Raw genomic sequence first — 25235 nt, forward strand, 5'->3', positions numbered from 1 at the left:
GTTTTTCCCTCCACATTTAAAAGCATGCGTGTGGAGTATTTGGCTGCTATGAATTTACGTATGACAAGAGAGTATTCGGCTTGTTATAAATGTCTATACGATAAGCCACTTCGTTGAGCTATCATTTGTGGCCACGTTGCTTCTGAAAAAGAGTTACACAGCTCAGTGGAGATTATCTGGTAAAATGAAATAAAAATAGTTTAGTTTTAGTTTTAAGCCTTTGTTTACACTACACACTACACACCCCTTCTAATGCATTCGTTTTAGTTTCACAGAAGTCCAACCCATGCAGAAACAGATCCACGCAAAAGGTCCAAGCACGGATTAAGTTGTTTGTGGCACACGAAGCGATGTCGAGCTGAGGACCAAACCAAACAGCGGGGACCATTCCACTCACCAGATCCAAATCTTGCTCCTCGAGCTGTAAGTATGAACACCGACCACACGCAACCGGTGAGTGTGGCGCGTACACCGACAAACTTTTCGTACGGGTGAAATTGCTCTAGGGCAGTGGTTCCTCACCTTTACTGCAACCTTGCACCCCGTTGGTTCTCAATCGTAAAACAACGTTCAAAGCTAATAAATACATAGAGGGTTTGATGAAACAAAGTAGTCGTAGTTACGTGCCCGTGCTTCGTTTGTGTTTTCGATTACACTGGTCAACACACTTTTTCTGGCATAAGGTATTCCAACGGTAATTTTGGGGTGCTGATTCCAAATCTGGCATCAGTTTTTGTCTATCACATCAGGTTTTTGAGATATCAAATATTGCATTTTTAATAAAAACTGCAGACGAAAAATATTAAATAAATGTGGATATCTACATAAAATGATATTATAAACACACTATCCTAAAAACACAACACCGTATTTTAGCACTAAAGCAGTCACTGACTGGCAACAACTTGCAATCATAAGTGACAGAGTTATTTTCGGGTAAAATCAATGAGAATGGGGTATGCCGATAGCATAAAAATGATGTGATAGAGAAAATCTGAGATCAGATTTGGAATAAGCGCCCTGAAATTAGTCTAAAACAGCTGCAAAAGTCCAGGCCAGAAAAAAAATGTTTTTTTTGTTGACCAGTGTTATTTACCTTCGAAAAGAAATCTGGCCACGACACGTGCCCCCAGAAAGGGCATCTCGCCGCACCCCCAGCGGGTGCAGCGTGCACCCCAGGTTAAGAACCACTGCTGTCGAGCAACACCTGTGATTTTACACTCAGGTGGTTGAGGCAGACGATTGCGTCAGGAGTCGCGGAGCGGTGCAGCATCGCTGCGACGACGCCTCCGACATCGTTATTGTGAATCGGGCATTGAGTCGTTACGTGTCACGTGACTTTCCCTTCTGGGTGGTGACCACAGTCGCACACCGGGGAGTTTTAGAAATGTTCCATTTGTGCGTCAAGCGTCCGCAACTGCTCCTGCCACGGTTTGTGCGGACGAATCCCACGGCGACAGTGAAAGCTCATCCGCCACTGTGCTTACAATGAGAAGTCGGAAAAATGACTCGGTGGATGCCACGCACAATCGGCCCCACGCGTGTACGCACGTTGAACGTCTTTCAGCACCTTACGCTGCCAACGGTGCCAGCTCGCTCTCCGAATGTGAGTTTGGGCGGTACCGCACGTCGCTATGGGATGATAGCCAACGTTTCGCTCCACTGCTGGGAGCTTTGTATGCCATTTATTGTGAAAATTCTGTCACAGTTCCTATGATCACTGTTTCATTGGTTTCATGGCTTTATTTAGGTGATTTCGAAAAGTGTATTGATTTAGCCATGTTTGTTTGTTGTAGTACAGAGTTAGACTGATGGCCTTAATCTAAGTTGTCTTGTGGTTGTTGTTGGTTGTTTGACTTGCATCCCACTGGGATTTTTGCACACTGCGTTGGTGTACGGTGTTTTTTTCTGCAATATTTTGCTGTCTTTTCTTGCATTTTCTGTTTGCACTCAGTCACATATTCACTTTAAGATGTTTTTTTGTTCATGTTTTTGTTTTTTGTTGCAGTTGCACCCGATTCAAGAGCCGAATGGCTCACAGGGCTATACCTAATAAATGAACTTGAACTTGTAATGGCCACGACAGGCGCCGTGTGCGTTGTCGTTATCGTTGCGTACTGATCGGAACTGCCATCGGACGAAATCCATCACGCATAGCTTACGTCGTCTTAAAACGCATTCACCGCTCGCTAACAGCAACGCAACTTTACGAAAAGTTTTAATTTTGTATTGGATCATGTGCTTTTATTTAATCAGGGTTATAGTGCTGCTCCACTTTATCCCCCTCATTAGGGACCGGACGACTTACAGACAGAAGCTAACACGTCAACTATTCAACCCTTCGTCAAGAAGCACGACAACAGGGAGTTGGAATCTCTTCCTGCACGCACGAGCAGGAAAGGGGATTAGTCTATGCATCGTGTTGCTGGCCACCACCACCAAAGACAAAGATCGCCCGTATAGCCTGAACAGACTTTTAGGGCAAGTGCTGTTAGCGAGAACCTATGAAGTCAGGCACGGCACACGAGGGGGTGCATGGCCAACACCACGCCTGGGCGCCTTTGTCTCCCCAGTGGCGATGTTTACTACACACCGCACGAGGTACTCATTTGAGGTTGAGTCGACCGAGGGGAGGCCCAGGACCGATTCAGATAATCCTCACTGGGTGTTGGCCGTGAGCAGGAATCGAACTCGGGCCGCCGGGTCCGTCGCGCAGGTCGCTAACTACTACACCCACCGCTCCCCACACCACCACAAGCACCTCCACGGCCATCACAGTCACCGCGGTCCTCACCAGCGCCGTCGGGATGAGGCCGCCCTTGTTCCCGGCCTGAGCGAGCGATCGCCCCGCCGAGTTGGACAGCCCCACGCCGAGTCCCGGCGACGAGCTGTCCGCCCCGAGCGCGCCCGGCGAGGACGGGGAGCGCCCGGGGGGAGCGCGGCCCAGCACCCCCGCACCGGAGCCCCCCCCCACCAGCAGGCCCTGCACCCCCGTGCTGCTGCCCCCCAGACTGCCCCCTCCCGGTGAGCCCAGGTGGCTGGGTGACACTTGGGCTGGGCTGCAGTAGCCGTTGACTGCGGGGAGGGGAGGAAAGATGGGACAGGGATTCATTTCGGCCTGTCTGGGCCAGAGACCAGGAAAATATTTCCTAGCTGGCACACCACATCCAGTATACCCTCTGGCTTTGGTTCTGGAAACGAGCAACGTGATTGCTTCCGTCTACCAGTGCCATGGAAAATATTCAGTGAGACACCACCATCGAGCCCGGCAGCACGTAGTACGTCATCACGCAATTATGACCATATTGTCCTGATTGCAGCCGAAATTGTCAGATATTGGAAGCTGAGCAGGTTTCAGTCTGATTATTACTGGGGTGGGAGTACCAGGATGGGAGTACGAAGATGGGAGTACCAGGAGCTTTTGGCTTCGGGTGTGAGGTGGTCAGGAGATTACAGCACAATCGATCTGTGCGGAACGTGGAGTATTACCACCTCGTAAGTGTCGATTTTCTCCGGATAATTTACTACGTCGGGAGTAAAATGCCTCATTAAATGGAATTGGCCAAACATCTGAAAAATAGTGTTGAGACTCAGCGAGGCTTTTGGGTGTAAATAAAAGCCATTATTAGTATTACGTGCGTGCCACGTACAAGCCACCCTTAATGATGACCTCGGCACGTCTTGACAGCTAAGCTGGGTTGACTCTGACCAGCACCTGGATGGGAGAACAGCTAGGGAATATAAGATCGATTTGTGTGGTTAGTGTCAATTCACTCAGCAGAGGAACTCCATTATTGTCTTTTCTCTCTGAGCTCAAATTCACGAGTGTTCTCGCTGGCCACGGCAGTTTCCTCACAGAGGTAAAACAGAAAATATTCAAAAGAGGAAGCAACCAAATGTCCCATTGTAAGACTCTTTAGATGGAGTCCTGAGGCTCAGTGAGGCATTCTTGGTATTAAACATCGGTGTTCAATGGTAACAACAAAATAAGCAGGCAGTAAGTCTCCTTCATATCTATCTCACCACGTAAGAATGTTAAGATTTTTTGTTACACAACCCATGAGCCGCCCGGTCTTCTGGGAGTGGATGATTTCAGGAACAGAGAGACGGACTTATGAAGGAGACATTATCTGCGGATTTATATAATATATACATTCTCCACAATCACGCTCGTGTTTGCTTTCAGGTACGTAGTGATTTTTTTTAATCGACCAGTAAGTGTTCACGAGGGGCAAAATGAGAAGCTAACATTTGGGAGTTGAAATTCGGAAAACATGAAATTAACAAATTGAAAATAAATAAATGAACGGAGTTGGGCAGGACACCGAATAGCAGAGGGCAGAGATTAGCGACGGAACGGGTTGCCGATGGAGGGAAAGAGAAAGAGAACATGAGATGGTGAGACGAGGTGAGAAGATTTAGAAAAGCGCACTGGATGAAGCTGGCTGGACATCGTGAAGAGTGGAAGACATTGGGGCAGGAGGCCTTTCCCCAACTGTGGTATGTCCAGCAGATGTTGGCACCAAGGTTGTGGAACAGGCTTCCAGATGACCTTGAAATATTATGAATGCCACTCGCAATTAATTAATTTGAGACTAAATAAGAGAGAGATGAATTTCAGATGGTGTATAAATAACTCAAATGAAGTGAACAAAAAAACACATTTTAGCTTTTTAATGTTACTTATCTTGTCTTTACCACTCCTGTATTTTTTTTTATGAACTTTGTATTTGTTTGTCTGCAATCCTTGAAGGACTCAAGTATCTCCCATGTTCCGATACATCAGGATGCACTACGTGGGAGGCGCGGATGAAATAATAAAGCATGAAGACTACTCCGATGATGATGATGACGATGTTTATGCTTCCGGCTAAGAAAGCGTTTAAGGAAGTGTTCAGTGAGGGTCGTCCGTGCCTTACCCTGGGCCGGGGGAGCTGGCGAGCCCCCCGTGAGACGTAGAAGCGCCCCCTGCATTTGGGGATGGAGGGGAGGGGGCGGAGGGGGTAGCATCCCGCAGGGGCTCGAGTCCACCACTGAGGGCCCCCCCACGGAGAAGGATGGCAGCGAGACCCCCGAGGGGTCGCCCATCGACAGAGACATCGGCAGGTGGAAGCCAGAGGCCGGCTGGGAGAGAGGGAGAGAGGCACGGGGGTATAGGCACGGGGGGGAGAGAGGGGGAGAGAGAAGGGGAGAGGGGCACGGTTAGAGGGGCACGGGGGGACAGGCACGGGGGGACAGGCACGGGGGGACAGGCACGGGGGGAGAGGGGCACGGGGGGACAGGCACGGGGGGGGGGAGAGGGGGAGAGAGAAGGGGAGAGGGGCACGGTTAGAGGGGCACGGGGGGACAGGCACGGGGGGACAGGCACGGGGGGAGAGGGGCACGGGGGGACAGGCACGGGGGACAGGCACGGGGGGAGAGGGGCACGGGGGGACAGGCACGGGGGGGGGGGGGAGAGGGGGAGAGAGAAGGGGAGAGGGGCACGGTGAGAGGGGCACGGGGGGACAGGCACGGGGGGAGAGGGGCACGGGGGGACAGGCACGGGGGGGGGGGAGAGGGGGAGAGAGAAGGGGAGAGGGGCACGGTGAGAGGGGCACGGGGGGACAGGCACGGGGGGAGGGGGGGAAGGCACGGAGGGAGAGGGGGAGAGAGGCACGGGTTTGAGAGGCACGGGGAGAGGGGCACGGGGGGACAGGCACGGGGGGGGGGGGAAGTACGGGTTTGAGAGATACGGGGGGAGAGGCACAGGGGAGAGGCACGGGGGGGGGGCACGGGGGGACAGGCACGGAGGGGGGGAGGCACGGGTTTGAGAGGCACGGGGGAGAGGCACGGGGGGACAGGCACGGGTTTGAGAGGCACGGGGGGAGAGGCACGGGGGGGGGGGGGACAGGCACGGAGGGAGAGGGGGAGAGAGGCACGAGGAGCGAGAAGGGGAGAGAGAAGGAGAGAGAGGGTGAGACTAAACAGTGTGATTGACGTGACGAGAAATGTCACGAGTTCGTATGTCAGCCTGACTGTCAAGTCACTGTTACTCGCCCAAGTAATGTTCACCGCACAGAGTCGACCTGAGGATCATTCCGACCTGAAGAAACCGGGGACTTGATGAAGAGCTCTGCTAAATCCTGTGACCTTTGACCTATTTTTTAAAAGGAACCGAAATTCATGCAAAGCATTTTTTTTGAAATACTGCAGTCTAGAAAAGACTCACGAATACACATGGAGAGATGAGGAGACGAACGAATTTACAAATATAGATGCACCAAAACACAAAGCGTGATAGTGAGAGGGCAGATCAGATACACTGGCAGGCATCGGCAGAGATCGAAGCTTTACCATGCAGTAGCACAAAAAGCTATTTCGATACACTCAGAGACAGAAAGAAACATTAAATATGGACACAGAGACTGAGAGAAAGAGACACAACGACAAGTCTGTCAATTAATTCATGCACATTGGGTCAGATTGCCACGTGAGTAAAACGCCGATGTGTGCTGTGCACCCTCCTCCACCCGACACAGCAAAGCTAGTAACTTTGTCACGTGAACAATCGTGAAAATTTTTAGTATTTCTTCAGCGCACACGGAAATGCTGCGCAGCGATCAAAATTAATTCACGGAATCACAAAATGCAACTTGCAATATAAGCACTGTCTTTGAAACTGATTGGACCAATCAGTTTCAAAGATAATGCTTCATATATTATCAGAGCATGTTTTTTTGTTTGCATGTTCACCACAAGTATGCGTGTGGTTAATGCAGACAGGACTCCTTGAATAAAGGATTCTGTTCGGTGTTGTAACATCTTGACACCAGTTTTATTGCCAGAAAGGGTAAAACCTATTGTTCTATTGTTACACGTATGCATGTTGAACTTATTTTGCACTGTACGTAGCCAACCGTGCTATTTGAAGGTGCGGGGGAAGGACAACAAACTAAACACAAAGAGTAGCTGTAAGGAAATGAGTTTTCAATTTGGATTTAAAAGTGCTAAGCTCCAGTAGCTTCCTAATATCGTAAGGAAGAGCGTTCCAGACGGACACAGAAGCGGATCTGAAAGCGGGCGATGCGGTGACCGTCTTTGTTCGATGGCTATCCATAAAGCCGCTGCTGCTGCGAAGGTTCACGTGATGGTTTATGCTCCTTCGCGAGATCAGATAAACCATCACGCAAACTCCGGTCATCCTCGAAACGGCTTTTGGCGAGCCATTGAACAAACACGGTCACTGCATCGCACGCTTTCAGACGCACTTCTGCGGCCGTCTGGAATGCTCTTCCTTCCAATATCAGGACGCCACTGGAGCTGTGCACTTTAAAATTTAGATTGACAACTCATCCCTTGAGAACTGATTTTTGTGTTTGGTTTGTTGTCCTTCCCCCCGCACATCACGGTTGGCTATCGTACGGTACAAAATAAGTTCAACATACATACACACGCGCAGAAAGGTTGCTCCACATATGGTCGCCATCGTCGTCGTCGTCGTCCTCCTACTCAACGACGCCGAGACCTCGGACCGTCCGAGCGACCGCGGATCGCGCTCACCACGAGCTTCTGGCTGCGCATCATGCTGTCAAACTCCTCGTTGATGCGCCGGTATTTATCCTGGGTCCCCGGCGCGAGCAGGAATCCGCCGTCGAGGCCGTCGCCATCCTGTCCCTCGCCGCCGCTCTCACCTCCCTTGTGTTCCTTCTTGCTCAGCACCTGAGGCAGCAGGGAAGGGAGAGGGGCAAGAGCGTTTGGCGACAACGGTGGACACGCGGACTCTGGCTGGGAGCGGGCGATGAGCGTGAAAGGCTGTGGGCTGTTGCGTCAGGGGCAGTTATTTAAACACAGTTCAGTTCATTCATTAGGTATAGCTCTGTGAGCCATTCGGCTCTTGAATCGGGTGCAACCGCAGCAAACAAAAACATGAACAAGAAACGTCTTAAAGCGACTACGCGCAAACAGAAAAATCCAGGAAAAAACAGCAAAGTCTTCCAGAAAAAGCACCGTATATCAATGCTATATGCAAAAATCCCAGTGGGATGCAAGTCAAACAATAACAACCATAAGACAATTTAGATTAAAGTTATCAGTCTAACTCTGTACATTCTAGATTTGAAGCTTTCGTGACTGCAAGGATTTATATTCTTGGGTTTTTTCGGTAAAGTCACGTAGGTAAAAAAATAAAATTAATAAAAGTAAAATAAAAATACATACGTAGCTCTGTACAACAACAAACAAATATGGCTAATCCAAAACGTTTTCGAAATCACCAAAATAAAGTCATAAAAACAATGTAACAGTGATCATAGGAACTGTGATTCAAATTTAACAATAAACGATCTACATAACACGTACGACTAAACTTTGCAGCCATAGCTGGCAGCATGAGTCACTCCATAACAGCAGGAATATCAGTAGGAGTATCAACAATTTTCAATGCACCTTTAAAGATCAGACACGTGCGTAGGATGGATAACAACAACAACAACAGAAACATGTGAAAGTGTGATAATTGGTTTTTTACCCTTCTATCTGGCAACAAAACTGACACCTTTTTGCAAGGAGTCATGTTTGCATAGACCGCAATACCTGCAGTCATAATACAAACAAAAGAACATAACTCTGATAATGTGCACTGTCCTTGAAGTTGATTGGTCCACACCCGAGACAGCTTTCCTTCGAGCCTAGTCTCATATGGGTTGGACCAGATGACGCCAAAAGGCGCCTTTTGGCGTCATCTGGTCCAACCCATATGAGACTAGGCTCGAAGGAAAGCTGTCTCGGGTGTGGACCAATCAACTTCAAGGACAGTGCACATTATCAGAGTTATGTTCTTTTGTTTGTATTATGACTGCAGGTATTGCGGTCTATGCAAACATGACTCCTTGCAAAAAGGTGTCAGTTTTGTTGCCAGATAGAAGGGTAAAAAACCAATTATCATATTTTTACTGGCAAATGAGGTCCCCATAATGTGAAAGTGTGTTGTTGGGAAAAATGGAAAGAACCGGAAAGAGAGGAAGACCGAACACAAGATGGCTTGACGACGATTTAAGACGTCGGTGCCAGAAAGATGCCGCGCCGATGCTTCAGCGTATTGACGCAAGACGGACAGCGAAGTGGAGACAACTGGCGAAGTGTGCAGTGACCACCTACGGGACTATCTACCCATGGACCGCGATGACGACGATGACGATGATGATGTGTGTCAGGGGCAGCTATTCCCATACTTCACCATGTTGGACTGCGTCTCTTCCAGTTATCCCCCCCCCACCCCACAATTCTTCTTAAAAACCTCAAATCTGCCACCTGTACTTGACTCTCTCCGTTCATGTTTCTGATCTGTGTTGGTCAGTATCGGCCTCCACCCAAGCGTCCACAGAGATTTGTAGAGGGGGACTTAAGTGTGTTGTTTGCCCCCCAACGCACTAAATGGGGGGGGGGGGCAATAGCCCTCAGGATGCACTCCACCCCCGCCCCCTCCACCACCCCCACTTTCACCCATACTCTCGCTCACAAAGCCAAAAACTCACTCACTCAACCAAAGACAAACATCCTCTGTCGAGCCATAAGAAAATGTTGGGGCAAGTGCTGTTAGCGAGCACCTATGAAGGCCGGCACGGCACATGAGGGGTTGGGTGGCCAACACCACGCCCGACCGCCTTTGTCTTCCTTGTGGCGTTAATTACACACCGCACCAGGTACTAATTTAAGGCTATGTCGACATAGGAGAGGCCCAGGACCGGTTCAGATAATCGTCACCGGTGTTGGCCGTGAGAGGGAATCGAACTCGGGTTGCTGAGGTCGTAGTGCAACGCGCTAACTGCTGCGCCACCGCTCCTCACTCACGCAACCACTCACTCGTTCACATACACACACGCACACCACACTCACTTCTTATCACCGTCTCACTCAGACTCTCAGCCCACTCACTCACCGACTCAACCACTCACTCTCTCACTCACGCTCTCACTCAATCTCTCAAAGCTCTCACTCCCTGCCTCCCCAGTCAGCACATCGCTGGGATAGACACCTGTTGCTCCACCCACACCTGTTGCGGCTCTGACAGCCAGCCGCATGACATCACTCATAGCCCTTGCCTTAGATGGGATCGTGTGGGCACGCGCGCGAGGGGCAGGACACACCAACACACACACGGGCACCCACATGGGGACACAAAGATCAAAGATCCCCCGTATAGCCTTAACAGACTGTAGGGGCAAGTGCTGTTAGCGAGCACCTATGAAGGCCGGAACGGTACACGAGGGGGTGGGTGGCCAGCACCACGCCCGACCGCCTTTGTCTCCCCAGTGGCGATGTTTACACACCACACCAGGTACTCATTTGAGGCTGAGTCGACCGAGGGGAGGCCCAGGACCGGTTCAGATAATCGTCACTGGTGTTGGCCGTGAGCGGGGATCGAACCCGGGTCGCCAGGTTCATAGCGCAGCGCGCTAACCGCTACACCACCGCTCCCCGCAACATGGGGACACACACACTCACTCACACGCACGCACGCACGCGCGCGCAGAGAGAGACAGATCTCTCCCTCTGGGTCTGCTTTATCAATCATCAGTGATTGACCCAGGTCACCTGTACTGTGTCTACACATACGGTGCGAAAGAAGTTCAACAAACATACGTTTAAATAAAAAAACATGTTCGAGTCCATTGGCTTTCCACGCGGACATTATCCCGCGGCGTTTTTTTTAAGCAAGCAAACGCTGGAACAGTTTTTATTACATTTTTTTTAATTCTCTGGGTCTCTTCGGCAGAGTCGGGTGGGGTTGTCAAATGTTATTAGCCAAAGAGCCCAGTCTCAACGATGGGGCTCTGTCCAATGCATAAAAACTCATTGTGCGTTATGGGTAAAAGTGTGCACTGGCTTAGCAGAACTGTAATGTACTTCACATCTCGAGATATTTGTTTTTCAATTCCCACAACAGAGTTATTCTGACTTTTATGAACGCAGCTTTTTGTTTTTCCTGCAGTCCACTGGTGCACGGTGGTTGTAGCGTCGCCCTGTATTTAACGGTGACAAACACATTGATTTAGCAATGTTTTTTTTATTATCATTACGATTTGATGGAATTCTTCGTGTGTCGCTCATTGTGCATTACAACCTATTGACTTAGTCACAAATGCTTTTACTAATCAGAATTTAAAGGACGCGTATTTATTTCATTCTGGTCCCGAGCGGGGTGCAAATTTGTTAGGAAGGACGTTTACATTCGCGTCCAACGATTTTCCCAGTAACTTTAAATGGCATAGACGACCGCTTTACAAGCCCTATTTCGATCCACTGCTGGATGAAGGCCTCTCCATGCTCTGTCAGTCATGGGGGCAGCTTGACCACGCTTCACCACGATGGTCAGTGCCCGTTGATGAAGGGGGGAAGCCTAGGTCTGGTTCGGATCTCACTCGCCACACGCCCAGCATGCAAACAGCTCCTTCTCCACCGCTCCCAACAAACACCACTTGAATTAACAACTAAAACTTGAGGACAGGGAAATATACATATTATTCGGCACTTATTCTAGCCTTCCCCTGGCAATGAGGGCTTACTCGTCACGGGCAAAGGGCGGTCCACTCACCTGCACCCAACAGCTTAAGAGTGCGGCCGAGAAGCTGAAAGGACAATTGGGTCACCCAGTCTCGTTCTAATTACAACGGCAACGGTCAGTCCGATTAACGTCGCGACTTTTGGTGAGGGGCCAGTCCAAGGTGCCTTCCAAACTTCGTCAGATGACGAGAATTGCCCGCAAACTACTCAGTTGGGATTACGCATCGCGTCCGTCGCCCCCCTACTGGCAGACGAATGGCCAAGGCCACTCTCTTTCAAATGTGACTCCGATTAGTGTGGTTGGCTACGTACGGTGCGAACGAAATTCAATATACACACACATGCAAAGACAAAGATCCCCCGTATAGCCTGTAACAGACTGTTAGGGCAAGTGCTATTAGTGAGCACGTAAGAAGGCTGGCACGGCACACGAGGGGGTGGGTGGCCAACACTGCTCCCTGCCGCCTTTGTCTCCCCAGCAGTGATGTTCATACGCCGCACCAGCTCCTCAATTGAGGCTGGGTCGACCTGCGGGAGGCCCAAGACCGGTTCAGATAATAGTCACAGGTGAAGGTCGTCAGTGGAAATCAAAATCTGGTCGCCGGGTTCGTAGCACAACGTGATAACCGCCACGCCACCACTCCCAACTAACACATACACATACATACACACATACACATACCTACACATACATACACACATACACATACCCTGTCAACCCATACGGTTACCCCGTATTCGTGTGCAGGGAAATTGAGTTTTCAGGTCCATACGGCGTACAGCCGTTTCAATAAGGGTAAAAAAGAATGTTTGTCAATTTGTTTGTGTTTCTCCCTTGTGATGGGACTTTGCAGGACGAATGTTGAGATTTATACGGGCACGGGGTGACCAATAAGGTCTGAACTGGTCTGTAATAAGGTAGACACTGATGGAGGGGTTGACGGGTATGCGTACATACGCACACACAGACACAGAACACACGCCGTCCGCTTCACAGTGGACGATAAAGATCCCGTGGCGTAACGGCAATACGAGTCGGCCATTGTGTGCCAGTTTGCAAAATTTGACAAAATTTTTTGTGACAAACAAATGCTTCGCGAGCAACAGTTGCCCCCTGCTGCGAAAACTTGGCACGACCCTCCTGCAAAAAAAGAGTATTGAGGCTATCCCGGGCAATTAGGAGTAACAATAATAATAAAATAGCAGACTCTAAAATGGCAACTCCGTGCGCCGAAAATTTTGAGGAGTCAGGTGGCAGTGGTTGGGTTGACCCCATTAACTCACTCCGTGCAGGTGGATAAAAACCTGGATTTGAACCCAGGATTTCAAAGGTGCCGGGCAGAGTGCACTGATGAACCCAGTACAAGAGCATCCAACGGTTCCAACCACGTGCCAACGTTTCCCCAACGTACTTTCAGAGAAACGAAAAAATCTGTCCGTAAGTCCAGTTGCCTGTTCGGATCGAGAGTCGTAAGTTCAACCGCAGCGCAATAGATGGCGGTGGTGGTGGTATCTACATCTACAGAACGTGAAGAGCCATTGGCATCTACATCTACAGGAGATTATACAACTTTTTAAAGCCGTTCCCCGTATATAGGGTACATGCCCTACAACATGTTTGGAATGGACAGGAGTAAAGTTGGACTTACGAACAGACTTCTGGAACCTAACCCGTTCGTACGTAGAGGAGTATCTGTGTGTGCGTTCCCGTTTCTGCGAAGTAAAGCATTCGTGAAATGAACACAATGATGTTCGTTTCTTGTCTGTATGCATACGCTCATGTATGGATTTTATAAGCCGATTGGTCATGTGGCTGTGCATGTTACCACTACTTTCTTGTTGAAAAATCGCCAGGAATTGATATACTTTCACAATTTGTACTTACATAATGTACTTTATAATATAGGTTTTTTTTTCGTTGAGATCGCATAAATATAAATGTGTCGTTAAACATGCCACCACCTGACACAGCTAATTAGTAAGGTTTGTCACGTAAACAGAACATGCCAATTCGTTGCTAGTGTAGTGACATAGAATGGGTCACTACGGCGCCTAGCGCCAGTTACTGATAGAGAGGGGAACTGGGAGTGTAGTAGCACTCTCTCCCAGTAGGGCAAGCAATGTCATGCAACGGGTCCCTAGGGGGCGTAATGCCGGTGGCCGGCAGAGAGGGGGCATCTGAGGACGTAGCAGCCCGATTGGCTGGCAAGGGCACGTGATAAGCCAGGGTAAGGATGTGGGCCAAAGGTGACAGAAGGGACACGTGGGGTATGGCCCAGAACCTTCTGGTAAGTTCCAGAAGGGGGCGTGGCCGAGGGCGGAGCCAGGCCACGTTGGGGGGCATACAAGCGAGGTCCCGAGGCTGGGTCAGGGCTGTCTGCTGGAATGGAGTACCCAGTGCTGCGTCTTCTCCTGGGTCTTCGGTCTTCGTGCTCGCCATAGTGGGTCAGGCAGTGTGACGACTGTCCTGACCCGGTTTAAATAGTTATCCCGTTGTGGTCCATAGAATAAACATGTTGCCTCCTGAGTTAGTGTGTGTCTCTCCGTTAATCCACTATATCTGGTGTCAGAAGTGCTTTAAATAATTAGAAGAAACTTCTAGTGGTGTGCGATGCTCACGAGAAAAGAAGAAAGCGGGGAAGTGATTCCCCAGACAGCCCCGGGGACTGCGACCCCAGATAATTTTCCTGAGGCGGCTCTCCCTGGCAGAACAGCAGGAGGAAACCAACGTCTCCGCGCTACCAGTCGTCAGGACGAGCACGCCGGATGCGCAGCGCCCGCCTCGCGGACCTGTTGTCCGCAGCAGCGTTGGTTGCAGAGTTGGACATGGAGGACCCGGAGGAAGACGCCGGAGTGCAAGAGCCACGTTCGGACAGCCCCGCCGCTGTTGACTACTGAGCGTGGGAAACGGGGTAGCTCCAGCCCGCGCAGGCGGCCGCCATCTTGCTGGCTGGGCACGGAACGACTCCCGCCAAATTGGATCTCCCACAAAACTCGCGCAGGGAAGTGCCATCCCTTAAGAAGCGGCTATCGTTTGTGAGAAAATTTACTGCCGCAGGGGGTGATTGGGCGGCATTTCAGCGGCATTTTACCACCACCTGCGAACTGGCTGGATGGACCGATGTGGAGGTGCTACAGGCGCTCCCGACCACCTTGGTCGACGACGCCTTGGCGGCATTTTACGCCATCCCGCCGAAAGACAGAGCGACGCTGCCACACGCCTTCGCCCAGATGGCGGCTATCTTTGACCCGCCATCCAATGAGCGGCAAAAGTATAGCTACGCGAAGACGCTCCCTCGCCCCTTGCCTTCCGCAGTGCGTTGATTTCGCTGGTGCAAGCCGCCTACCCCAAGACGGAGAAAGCAGGGTTGGACTCTTTGGTGCTGGAGCGCATGTTGACCCTGGCCCAAGAATTGAATGTTTTCATGCCCGCCACGGAAGAGGACGACTTATCTTTACTCAAGGTTGCGCAATGCATTCAAGCACACTTTAACTTGTGGCGGCGAGTTGGGCTGGCTGCTTCCAGAGGACTTTCGGGGAATACGGAGGTGCCTGAAGGCACAGAGTCCTCCCAGGTCTGTGCATCGGTCAACGTTGATTCTCGCGGGAAAGGCGATGCAGATCGGTGAGGGGAGCGAGAACAATGGGGTGGGACTCTTCTTCGTCCAAGGAGTGCTCCCGACGTCTGTTTTAATTGCGGCCTGCCGGGTCACATCTCTAGGGGATGCCACGCCGACCAGGGGAAATTCTCCACGATGGTGTCATCTTCAACCCTACCGACCTCCGCTCCTCAGAGTCCACAGGATTCTGGCACGTAACACCCATGAAACCACCGGTTGAACCGACCGGAAGCCAGCCGAGGAGAGCGGAGTGGCCAGCATCCATTCCTTCTCCTCCTGCTTTTCCTTCTTCCCTGGAGGGGCTGCGCCCATTGGGCCATCTTCAAGTCTTCCCCGGGATCCCCGGGGGAACCGTTCCTGCCCCACCTAGGGGTCCGGCGATGAGGACCCGTTTGAAATCCGTCTATTTTAAATAAACCACCTCCAACGTCCTATTTATCCCAATGCCGTCTGTCGGGGGTCGCATATACGAGTCAGATTGTGTTACCGGTTGGACTGGGTCCTTCCTGTGCTCGTGGGTTGTTGACACACTGATGGGTATTGGGTGGTGTACATTGTCTGGGGGTTGGGTTGGTTATTGTATGTTCGCCGAAATTTTTGTAATTGTTTTTAAAATCTTATTCTGTAAGTGTACGTATGCTTTTCGACGACGGTTGTTATTGTTTTTATCGTTATTATTGCCATTTGTTGTTGGAGGTAGATCATCCTGTTATTTGAGGTATGGAGGTCAGCCGGAACGGTTGAGTTTTATAAGGGGGGGGGGGGGGTGATGTAGTGACGTAGAATGGGTCACTACGGCGCCTAGCGCCAGTTACTGATAGAGAGGGGAACTGGGAGTGTAGTAGCACTCTCTCCCAGTAAGGGCATGCAATGTCATGGAACAGGTCCCTAGGGGACGTAGTGCTGGTGGCTGGCAGAGCGGGGCATCTGAGAATGTAGCAGTCCGGATGGCTGGCAAGGGCATGTGATAGGCCAGGGTAAGGATGTGGGCCAAAGGTGACAGAAGGGACACGTGGGGTATGGCCCAGAACCTTCTGGTAGGTTCTAGAAGGGGGCATGGCCGAGGGCGGAGCCAGGCCACGCTGAGGGGCATAGAAGGGAGGTCCCGAGGCTGGGTCAGGGCTGTCTGCTGGAATGGAGTACCCAGTGCTGCGTCTTCTCCTGGGTCTTCGGTCTTCGTGCTCGCCATAGTGGGTCAGGCAGTGTGACGACTGTCCTGACCCAGTTTATGTCGTTATGCCGTTGTCGTCCATAGAATAAATGTGTTGCCTCCTGAGTTAGTGTGTGTCTCTCAGTGAATCCACTACACTAGTACAGCACAACATCCACAATATTTACAATCTCGGTGGCGGCTTTAATGACACATTTACATGTACGCGATCGAACCAAAAAAAAACGATATTATGGATGATATTGGTCGCGAAAGCTGACGTGTACATACTGTACTTTGATTTATATTTATTTTTAGTGACTTGCTTACCTTTTTTCCATAAACTTTGCATTCCTATCGTGGTTTTGGTATTGTTTGTTGTTGTAACGTTCTGACCCGCCCAAACTAGACATCTGTGATGAAAAAAAGAGAGCTTCACAGCTCATCGGATTTCTCCTGCAGTCTAAATAAAGATTCTGATTGTGAATGTGTCTGCACGCACGTGCGTATGAGTGTTATGTGTGCGCGTGGGCGAGCGAGCGAGCGTGCATGTGTGTGTGTGTGCCAAGCACGTTCCTAATAAGGGGCTCGTTTTCCCGACAGCTGTGGGAACAACCTGGCAGGGACATTCCAACTACACACAACTCACACACGCACGCACGCATGCACACACACACATACACACACACACATATATACGTATGTAGACATATGTATAAACGCACAGACTGGCACAAAAGTATACAATTTCCATTACACTACACACAACTCACACAAAGATAAAAAAATACAGATACCCCATATAGACAGTTGGGGAAAGTGCTGTAACCGAGCACCTATGAAGGCCGGTACGTTACACATCGCACCAGGTACTCATTTGAGGCTGAGCCAACCTAGGGGAGGCCCATGACCAGTTCAGCTAATACGTCACCGGTGTTGGCCGTCAGCGGGAATCGAACTGGGGACGCCGGGTTCACAGCGCAGTGCGCTAACCGCTGCACCACCGCTCCCCACACACGCACGCATGCTCACACACACACACATATGTATATGCGCACAAACTGCCACAAACATATACAATATCCACACACGTTGTTGTCCTTCCCCTCCCCCGCACCTCCGATCAGCACGGTTGGCTACGTACGGTGCGAAAGAAGTTCAACGTACATATATTCATACACGCATATATGAAGGGCCCACCCCCCAGGATGATCCTGGGGCGGAAAATTGGCCCATTTGCCCCCCCACTTCCCCCCCCCCCCCATTTTGTGTGGCGCTGTCTATATATGCCCTCTGACACACATACATGTACACGCGTGCACACACATAAGATAACAAAAAGATAAAGATCCTCCGAATAGCCTTAACCAGACCGTTGGGGCAAGTGCTCTTAGCAAGTAGCACCTATGAAGGCCGGCACGGAACACGAGCGGGCGGATGGCCAGCACCACGCCCGGCCGAAATTATTTCCCAAGTTGCGATATTTACACACCGCACTAGGTACTCATTTGAGGCTGAGTCCACCTAGGTGACGCCCATAACCGGTTCAGATAATCATCACTGGGTGTTGGCCCGTGAGCAGGAATCGAACTACACACGCATGCACATGCATGCACAAAGGCAAATATCCCCCATCCTTATAGCTTGTACAGGCTGTTGGGGCAAGTGCTGTTAGGGAACACCTATGAAGGCCCAACAGAGTGCACACGGGGATGGGTGGCCACCACCACCTTTGACTCCGCAGGTGCCGACGATTTTTCTTGACACAGCGCCAGGTGCTCAATGGAAGACTGAGTCAACAGATGAGAAGGGCCAAGAACCGGTTCAAATATTCGTGGCCATTATTGGTGGTGAACGGACATCGAACTCGGCGGGCCAGGTTCGTAGCACAGTGTGCGCTAACCACTACACTGCTGCCCCCCCCCCCCCCCCACACACACACTCTCGGGTTGATAAATGATAATCGATAAACCGGTTATCGATCTAAGCGAAAACATTAAAACGGCACGGCACACGTAATTCTGATCGGTTAAAATATTTCCCCACCCAGCACACCACATCCAGGATGCCTGTGGCTGTGGGAGGCTACTAGCCACGTGTAACCCCCTCCAGTCTCGATCACCATTACTCCGCTGTTATTTTTATTTTACCACGTAAGGCCCGCTAAATCATGCAGCTCTTTGTCAGAAGCGACCTGGCCACAAGCGGTAGCTCAACAAAGTGGCTTATCACGTGGACATTTAGCGCAGCCAAATACTCGAAGCGCATGTTTCTAAATGTGGAAGGAAAAACCAGTGGACCCGAAGAAAAATCCACGCGACCACGGGGATAGAGAAATATGCAAACTCCAAATATACATCAGGCGTCAGGATGGAACCCACAACCCCCTGTATGCCAGGCGAGGTAGTTAACATCTCCTAGCCACCATGGAGCCCTCGTGCGGCTCGCTGTATCAGCGGACCAACACCACAAACACAACCCGCACACATAATAGAGTTTTTTTTGGTTAGCTACATAAATATAAATGTATCCTTAAACTCGCTACCACCGGACACAGCCAATTAGTAACGAATTGGTGAAACATGCCAATTAGTTACCAGTTCAGCACGCCGGTGTGTTGGAGAGTAAAATCGACAACATTTAGAATTCGACGGCCGGGCAGGGTCGGCCGGGTGGGACCGGGCGGGCAGACCGCCACGTACCTCCACGATGTCGGAATTGGTGCGGCTCTCGTGCGGCTCGCTGTACTCGGTGTACTTGAGCAGCACCTTGTCCATGTCGGTGCTCGCGTACTGGAAGAGCTTGCTCGAGCTGTTGAAGATGATGAGCGCGATCTCGCAGTCGCACAGCACGCTCAGCTCGTACGCCTTCTTCATCAGCCCGAACTTGCGCTTCGTGAACGTCACCTGCGGCGCAGCAGCAACAGCAGCAGCGGAGAGAGAATGGGCGGCTGCGGCCTGTGCCAAAGGCGGTGCTGGCCATCGCTATCCCCTTGTGCACCGTGTTGGCCTTCATAGGTGCTCGCTAACAGCATTTGCCCCAACAACCTGTATTGGCTATGTGGGGGATATTTGTCTTTGTAGGTGTGTAGTGACATAGAATCGGTCACGTAGCAGCATAGCGCTGGCTGCTGGCAGGGAAGGGGATCTGCAGCTACAGCAGCCCTGACTGTCAGCAGGCCACGTGAGAGGGATGTAGGGGAAAGGTCACGGAAGGGTCACATCGAGAACCCCCGAGTAGGTTCCAGAAGGGGGGCGTGGCCAGGGGCGGGGCCAGGCCACGCTGACGGTATAAAAGAGGCCCCGGGAGGGGAGCTCGGGGCTGTCGTGTGGAGTAGGGGGATCCCCGTTGTGCTGCTGCTGGAGTCTTCACCATCTCGGCGTCGTCAGTCAGGCAGTCTGCCAGCTGCCCTGACTGGGAACCGTAGTTATTAAAGTGTGAACTGTTAAGGCCGTTAATAAACAGTGCCTCCTACTCTTAGTGTCTCTGAGAGTCAGTCACTACACGTGTATGAGTGTGTGGTTCGATTCACTCCTTTATTTATTTTGTGCCGATCCGCGGTACAGCAGTGGAGAGAGAATGGAATGCTGCTGCAGCTGCGGCTGCACGTTCATTCGTTCAATTAATTCCGTGCCTGTAATTAGCAGCTTAGTCGGATCGATGACGACCAATTTGTGGGGGGCACAACCCCTCCCCTCCCCAATGCATGGGCAGCATTGCAGCTTGAATCATCACCGCCACCATCATCAGCCGTGCACGAAGTGACGTGAAATTGAAGTTGTTGATCTGAATCTACATTAGGAGGCATGCAAAAGAAGAATCTGTGCACGGCTCCTCTCGCAGACGACACCGGAGCCGCGAAGAGACGCATCGCCTGCCCGTTCTGGGCCCTCGTCGAGATGGATTGTCATTTGTTGCTGCTGCTGATTATTATTATTTGTTATGATTATTACTCTTCTGCTTGTTTACCCCGGAAAGTTTCACTGCATCTCCGGCCTCTCTCTTTTTTTTTCCAGAAGGGTCCTGCCGAGTGTTTTGTACTCGGGGGCGATGTTGCTGCTGTGCGTCGTCCCATTAGAAACATTTGCAGGATATTTTTAACTTTTTTTTTGCGTTGAGGATGTTTGGCCAATGTTTGGCCAATGCCAGTTCGATTTTTGTGGGGTTTTTTAAAAAAATGTTTTAGCTGTGGGAGGAAACCGGAGGATCCCGGAGGAAACTCATGCAGAACAACCTCCACACGGATATGAAATCGAGTCAGGCAAATTCGTGCTGTAAGGCACAAGTGTTGCCACAACACCGCCCAACCACAGGCTTCTATGACTTGCCAGTCAAAAGATGAGTTCTGCTGATACACTGTAATTGAAGCTGATGATGAAGTTGCAGCTGATGCTGCTGCTGCTGTTGTTGATCATGATGCTAACATTTACGATGATGTGAAAACGAGCGATTATGTTGATAAATCTTCAACGGCTGTTGTTGATGAGTTCTTATGCACCTCATGATATTGATAATGATGCTGCTGCTGCAGCTGATGATATCGAGGGAGCTGCAAATTCTGGCAATGATAGTGGTGTTGGTGCCAACGATAACGGAAAAGTTACAGATGGCGATAACGATGAAGACGCAACTGATGATGATGATGATGACGGCAATGGTAAGAACCTGTTGTGAAGTTCTACACATATACAATGATGAAGCCGTCTCAGATGCTGCTAATAGCGATGCTATTGATGATCATAGTGACTACAGTTATCATCGCTTACAACTTAGTGATAGATGGTAATGCAATTGACAAGAGCGGCAATTATTGTTGATTTCTCTCATCGTGAATTTCGTAGCTTTGCTTTATCTTGGCTTCATTGCTCTACCAACTTCATTTATGTTTGGATTTTGTCATCTGGGTGACCCTGGTCGCTCTTGTAAACGAGACTCAGCCTGGTCTCCCGAGGTCTCAGCTGGTTAAACAAAACAACATTCGTGGCTAACAAGAAGACGGCACAACCAATGACATCTGACAAACCGGTATCACCGTCACAAGTTATAAATGATAAGAATACATTGTTTTGAACCATCAATTATTATCATTATTATAATCATCAGATCGGTTCAAGTGTCGGCACTTGGTGGGATTGCATCTTAGCGGGGATATCAATATCGAGGGGTGGTGACAGCGGTCTGGGCGAAGCTTTCATCCAAGCAGTGAATGTTCAAGTTCAACAACTTATTTATTTGACCACGTGAGACGTCAAGAGACCACAATGGGTCTCGTGCGCGACAGCGACCTGGACTGGCCGACGTCCAACGAATTCGCATCGAAACCGACGGGAGAGAGTCGCGGGCAGCAACGGGGCCGTAAACATGGCAAGAGGCGCCACTGTACATCTCGCGGGAGCGAGGCTGCCTGAGCGATGCCGGGAATGGAGTTAAGAGAAGAGGGGGTGGTGGTGGGTGGGTGGGTGCTGTGGGAGGGTGAAATAGTGCTGGACAGGGGAGACCGAGGCTGTGGCGGCGTTGGCACGGGCCATGGTGCACGAAATTTCAGGGAGGGAGAAGGCCCCCCCCCCAAGTCCAATCCATCGTTGCGGGCTGTGCGGAGAGGGAGAGATTATACAGAACGCGGGCCGAGATCTCAGTGAATCAAACTGACACTCGCTCGGGCCGCCGAGTTCATAGCGCCGTGCTCTATCCACTGCAGCGTTACTCGGCCACGCTCTTCACGCCGGCACTCGCTACCACTCCGGTATTTGATTTGGCCAAACATCCCCCCAATGGAGGACACCCTCCTGTAAGCAACAACAAAAATGTGTGTTTTGGCTTCAGTGAGGCTTTCCTGGATACTTAACGGCATTGTTATTTATTATGTAATTTAGAGGGGACATTTTTTTTGTCACTTAAATTTGTTATTTAAGCTCCGAGATTGAGCATTTTTAGTCCGTCCGGCATGCGACGAACGGGCTTTGTAGGGCATATAGGCGCAGTGCCCCGAGTGTGGATAAGGTGGGCGACTGAAGTGACGTGCGGTAAAGTCAATGGCTGGGGAGGCACTGGCTCGTGCCAGAGCCAGATTCACACACTGAGGGGCGTGTCCTCACTGAGGGGGGCGTATCTTCACTGAGGGGGCGTGTCCTCACTGAGGGGGGCGTGTTAGACACGTCCCCCTCAGTGAGGCAGATGTGATAGCTGCCTCCCCTGGTGCTTTTTCATTGCAGTTTCATGACGAGACCAGCGAGCCTAAATATCTTTATACACATACGTGAAATAAGTTAGCTGGAGTATGGAAGGCGAGGAGATGAAATGAAGGGGTCTACAAACATTACATTGGTGGCATACTGAGATAGTAACAGGCACGCGCTGACTGCCCGCGCTCCATCCAGTTACTGAGGTGTTGCGCAATCAGAGGGGAGGCTGAGCTCGTCGCTGCCTCACCTCTCGTCTCTCCCTGTATTTGCAGCGGAGCTGCGCAAATTTGGCGATTTTGACTATAAAAATTATTGGAATCGTACAGAAATGACATTTATAACACAGATCAGTGGAAAAAATTCTATTTTTCGTTGATAATTTTTTACTTTTCGTAACAGCTATTTTAATTGGAGTTTGGCAGGTGAGGCTGTGCCTCCCCTGCCTCCCCTGACCGCACGTCCCTGTTCAGAAGTAGCTGTAGTAGTATCACGCTGCAGGGGTGTCCTCTAACACAGGGTGATGCACTGCTCGCTACGGGAGTGCACTAGGGGGCCATCCATTTAGTAGGTACGCAAAACTCTGTCAAAACTTGACCCCTCCCCCCCTCCCTGTACGCACGCGTACTTTTTACACCCCCCCCCCCCGAATCCTATAAAACGGCCGATATTTAATCCACGTAGAAAGGATCAAGGATTAATACTATTAACGTGTTTAAGCAAACAGATAGTCCACCGCCGGCTGCATTAAAATATTAAGTTGCGTACCTTTAACAAGTTTGCCTAAGTGTCCACGAGGTTCAAACGCCAGGCCGAGCTTTACACACAGCTTTGTACAAACAGTTATACTTGACCGTGTTATCCAATCCTGACTGGTTATTCAAAAACACGTCTATTGTGATATTAAAACACAAGTAAAACTCGGTGAAGGAGTCTCTATATAAAGTGCGTCGACTGAACATCTGCTGTGACAGTAGCCCAATGTGCAGAGCAGTGTTAGTACTGATGTCGGCAGCTAAAACCTTGAGCCAGATGGCAGGACGTGGGATCATCATCCATGGGGCAGGTCGCCAGACCGTGTCAAACTCACTGCTGAGCTGCGTGATAGCTGCAGTCAGGGGCACGGTGACACACGAGTGACAACCTCGCCCACAGTCCCACTTCTCCCGGCAGGACTTGTCTGACAGCTGAAGAAACTGAACTGTGGCTCATTTGAAGGTCAATGTAGACAAATTATTATCGAGGCTTCACCTCCCCCCCCCCCGTTTCCTATGCGTACAATGTCAGTAGACCCCCCCCCCCCATACGCAACCGTACGCATTTGGGTTAACCCCCCCCCTCCTCCCTCCATGCGTACGTACTAAATGAATGGACCCTAGCTGTAGTATCACGCTGCAGGGCTGTTCTCTCACACAGGGTGATCCACTGCTCGCTGCGGAAGTTCCAAGTGGGAATTCTTCATTCATTACTCGACGCCGAAAGTACAACTGGGATATACTTGGGTAAAACAAAAAGTTTGTTTAACAATCAATTATCAAGGATTATTTTAAATCGTTTGTGCCATTTCTCCACAAAGACACGATCAGTGTGTCTGTGTTATCCTCTTTGTACACGCATATCACCGTATTGTCCGGATTATAAGACGCGCCGAAAAAGACGCACTGCAAACTTGTACCAAGGTGGCAATAAAGTTTTTTTGCAAATCTGGTCTCACACAAAGACAAAGATCCCCCGTATAATCCTCAACAGACTGTTGGGGCAAGTGCTGTTAGCGAATGGCACCTTGCAAGGCCGGCAGGGCCAGGCGGTGGGCAGCATCACGGGCACACCACGCAACTACCAGCGCTACAAACACGCACAACCCCCAACGTTAAATTACAGAGCGGGTGTCGGTGGATGAAGTGCATCGTATCGTTCAGAGAACACGGTAACTACCTCCCCACGAAGCGCGCGCGTGCGTGCGCGTGCGTGTGAATTGGCTACGGAGAACTTGCCGGTGAACGCGCGGGCGTAACAATCGCCGTGCGTCACGTGGGGAGCGGCAGTGCGCTGCGCTACGAGCCCGGCGACCTGAGTGACGCTTATCTGTATCGGTCCTGGGCCTCCCCAAGGTCGACTCGGCCTCAAACGAGTACCTGGTGCGGTGTGTCAACACCGCCATTGGGGAGACAAAGGCGGCCGGGGGCGTGGTGCTGGCCACCCACTCGTGTGCCGCGTCGGCCTTCGTAGGTGCTCGCCAACAGCACTTGCCACAACAGTCTGTTGAGGCTATCCGGGGGGGGTGGGATCTTTGTCTTTGTAACAATTGCCGTATGTACACGTGCGCGCGCGTGCGTGCGTGTGTGTGTGTGCGTGTGTGTGAAACGTACCTGTCTGTTCCTCTCGTCCACTATTCGCATGATTTGGATCTTCTTACGCCCCATCGTCTCGCTCACTCAGATGTTCCACCAGGGCGGCCTCAAACTCTTCCTCCCTCCTGCACCCTCCCCCGGCACCCCCAACCCAACCCACCGGACCCCCCCACTCACCCACCCCAACTTCTCGCTTGCACGCTCCAATTTTCTTCTCCCGCTCGTGTTGGTATCTATTGCTCTCTCTCTGTCTCTGCGGCGGTGTTGTCACTCTTCCTCCTCGCCCTCAAGGTTCTGTGTAACGACATCACCACCAATCCGACGAGCACACAGGAACTGTTCAGCCGCGTCTCATTATAAACGAAACTATTTTTTTTATTTTACCAGGTAAGGC

The 25235-nt window shown here is 50.8% G+C and overlaps 1 protein-coding gene across 4 annotated transcripts in view; it reads right to left on the bottom strand.

The window, feature by feature from the left end:
• The window catches only part of LOC133354151 (myocyte-specific enhancer factor 2A-like), a 58181-nt gene that overhangs the window by 6766 nt on the left and 26180 nt on the right, over positions 1–25235 (bottom strand). For 3 of the 4 annotated variants that reach the window (XM_061570764.1, XM_061570762.1, XM_061570765.1), the window contains 6 exons: positions 24860–25135; positions 19014–19217; positions 7540–7698; positions 4920–5124; positions 2795–3075; positions 398–421 (listed from right to left, as the gene is read on the bottom strand). In XM_061570764.1, the coding sequence (XP_061426748.1) occupies positions 398–421; positions 2795–3075; positions 4920–5124; positions 7540–7698; positions 19014–19217; positions 24860–24913 (927 nt within the window). In that variant the 5' untranslated portion in view covers positions 24914–25135. The remainder of the gene's footprint in view (positions 1–397; positions 422–2794; positions 3076–4919; positions 5125–7539; positions 7699–19013; positions 19218–24859; positions 25136–25235) is intronic. The other variant, XM_061570766.1, reaches the window with a different exon arrangement.

This window comes from Lethenteron reissneri, chromosome 46, assembly GCF_015708825.2.
Source record: "Lethenteron reissneri isolate LAM-NWPU_2019-01 chromosome 46, ASM1570882v1, whole genome shotgun sequence".
Taxonomy (NCBI): Eukaryota; Metazoa; Chordata; class Hyperoartia; order Petromyzontiformes; family Petromyzontidae; genus Lethenteron; species Lethenteron reissneri.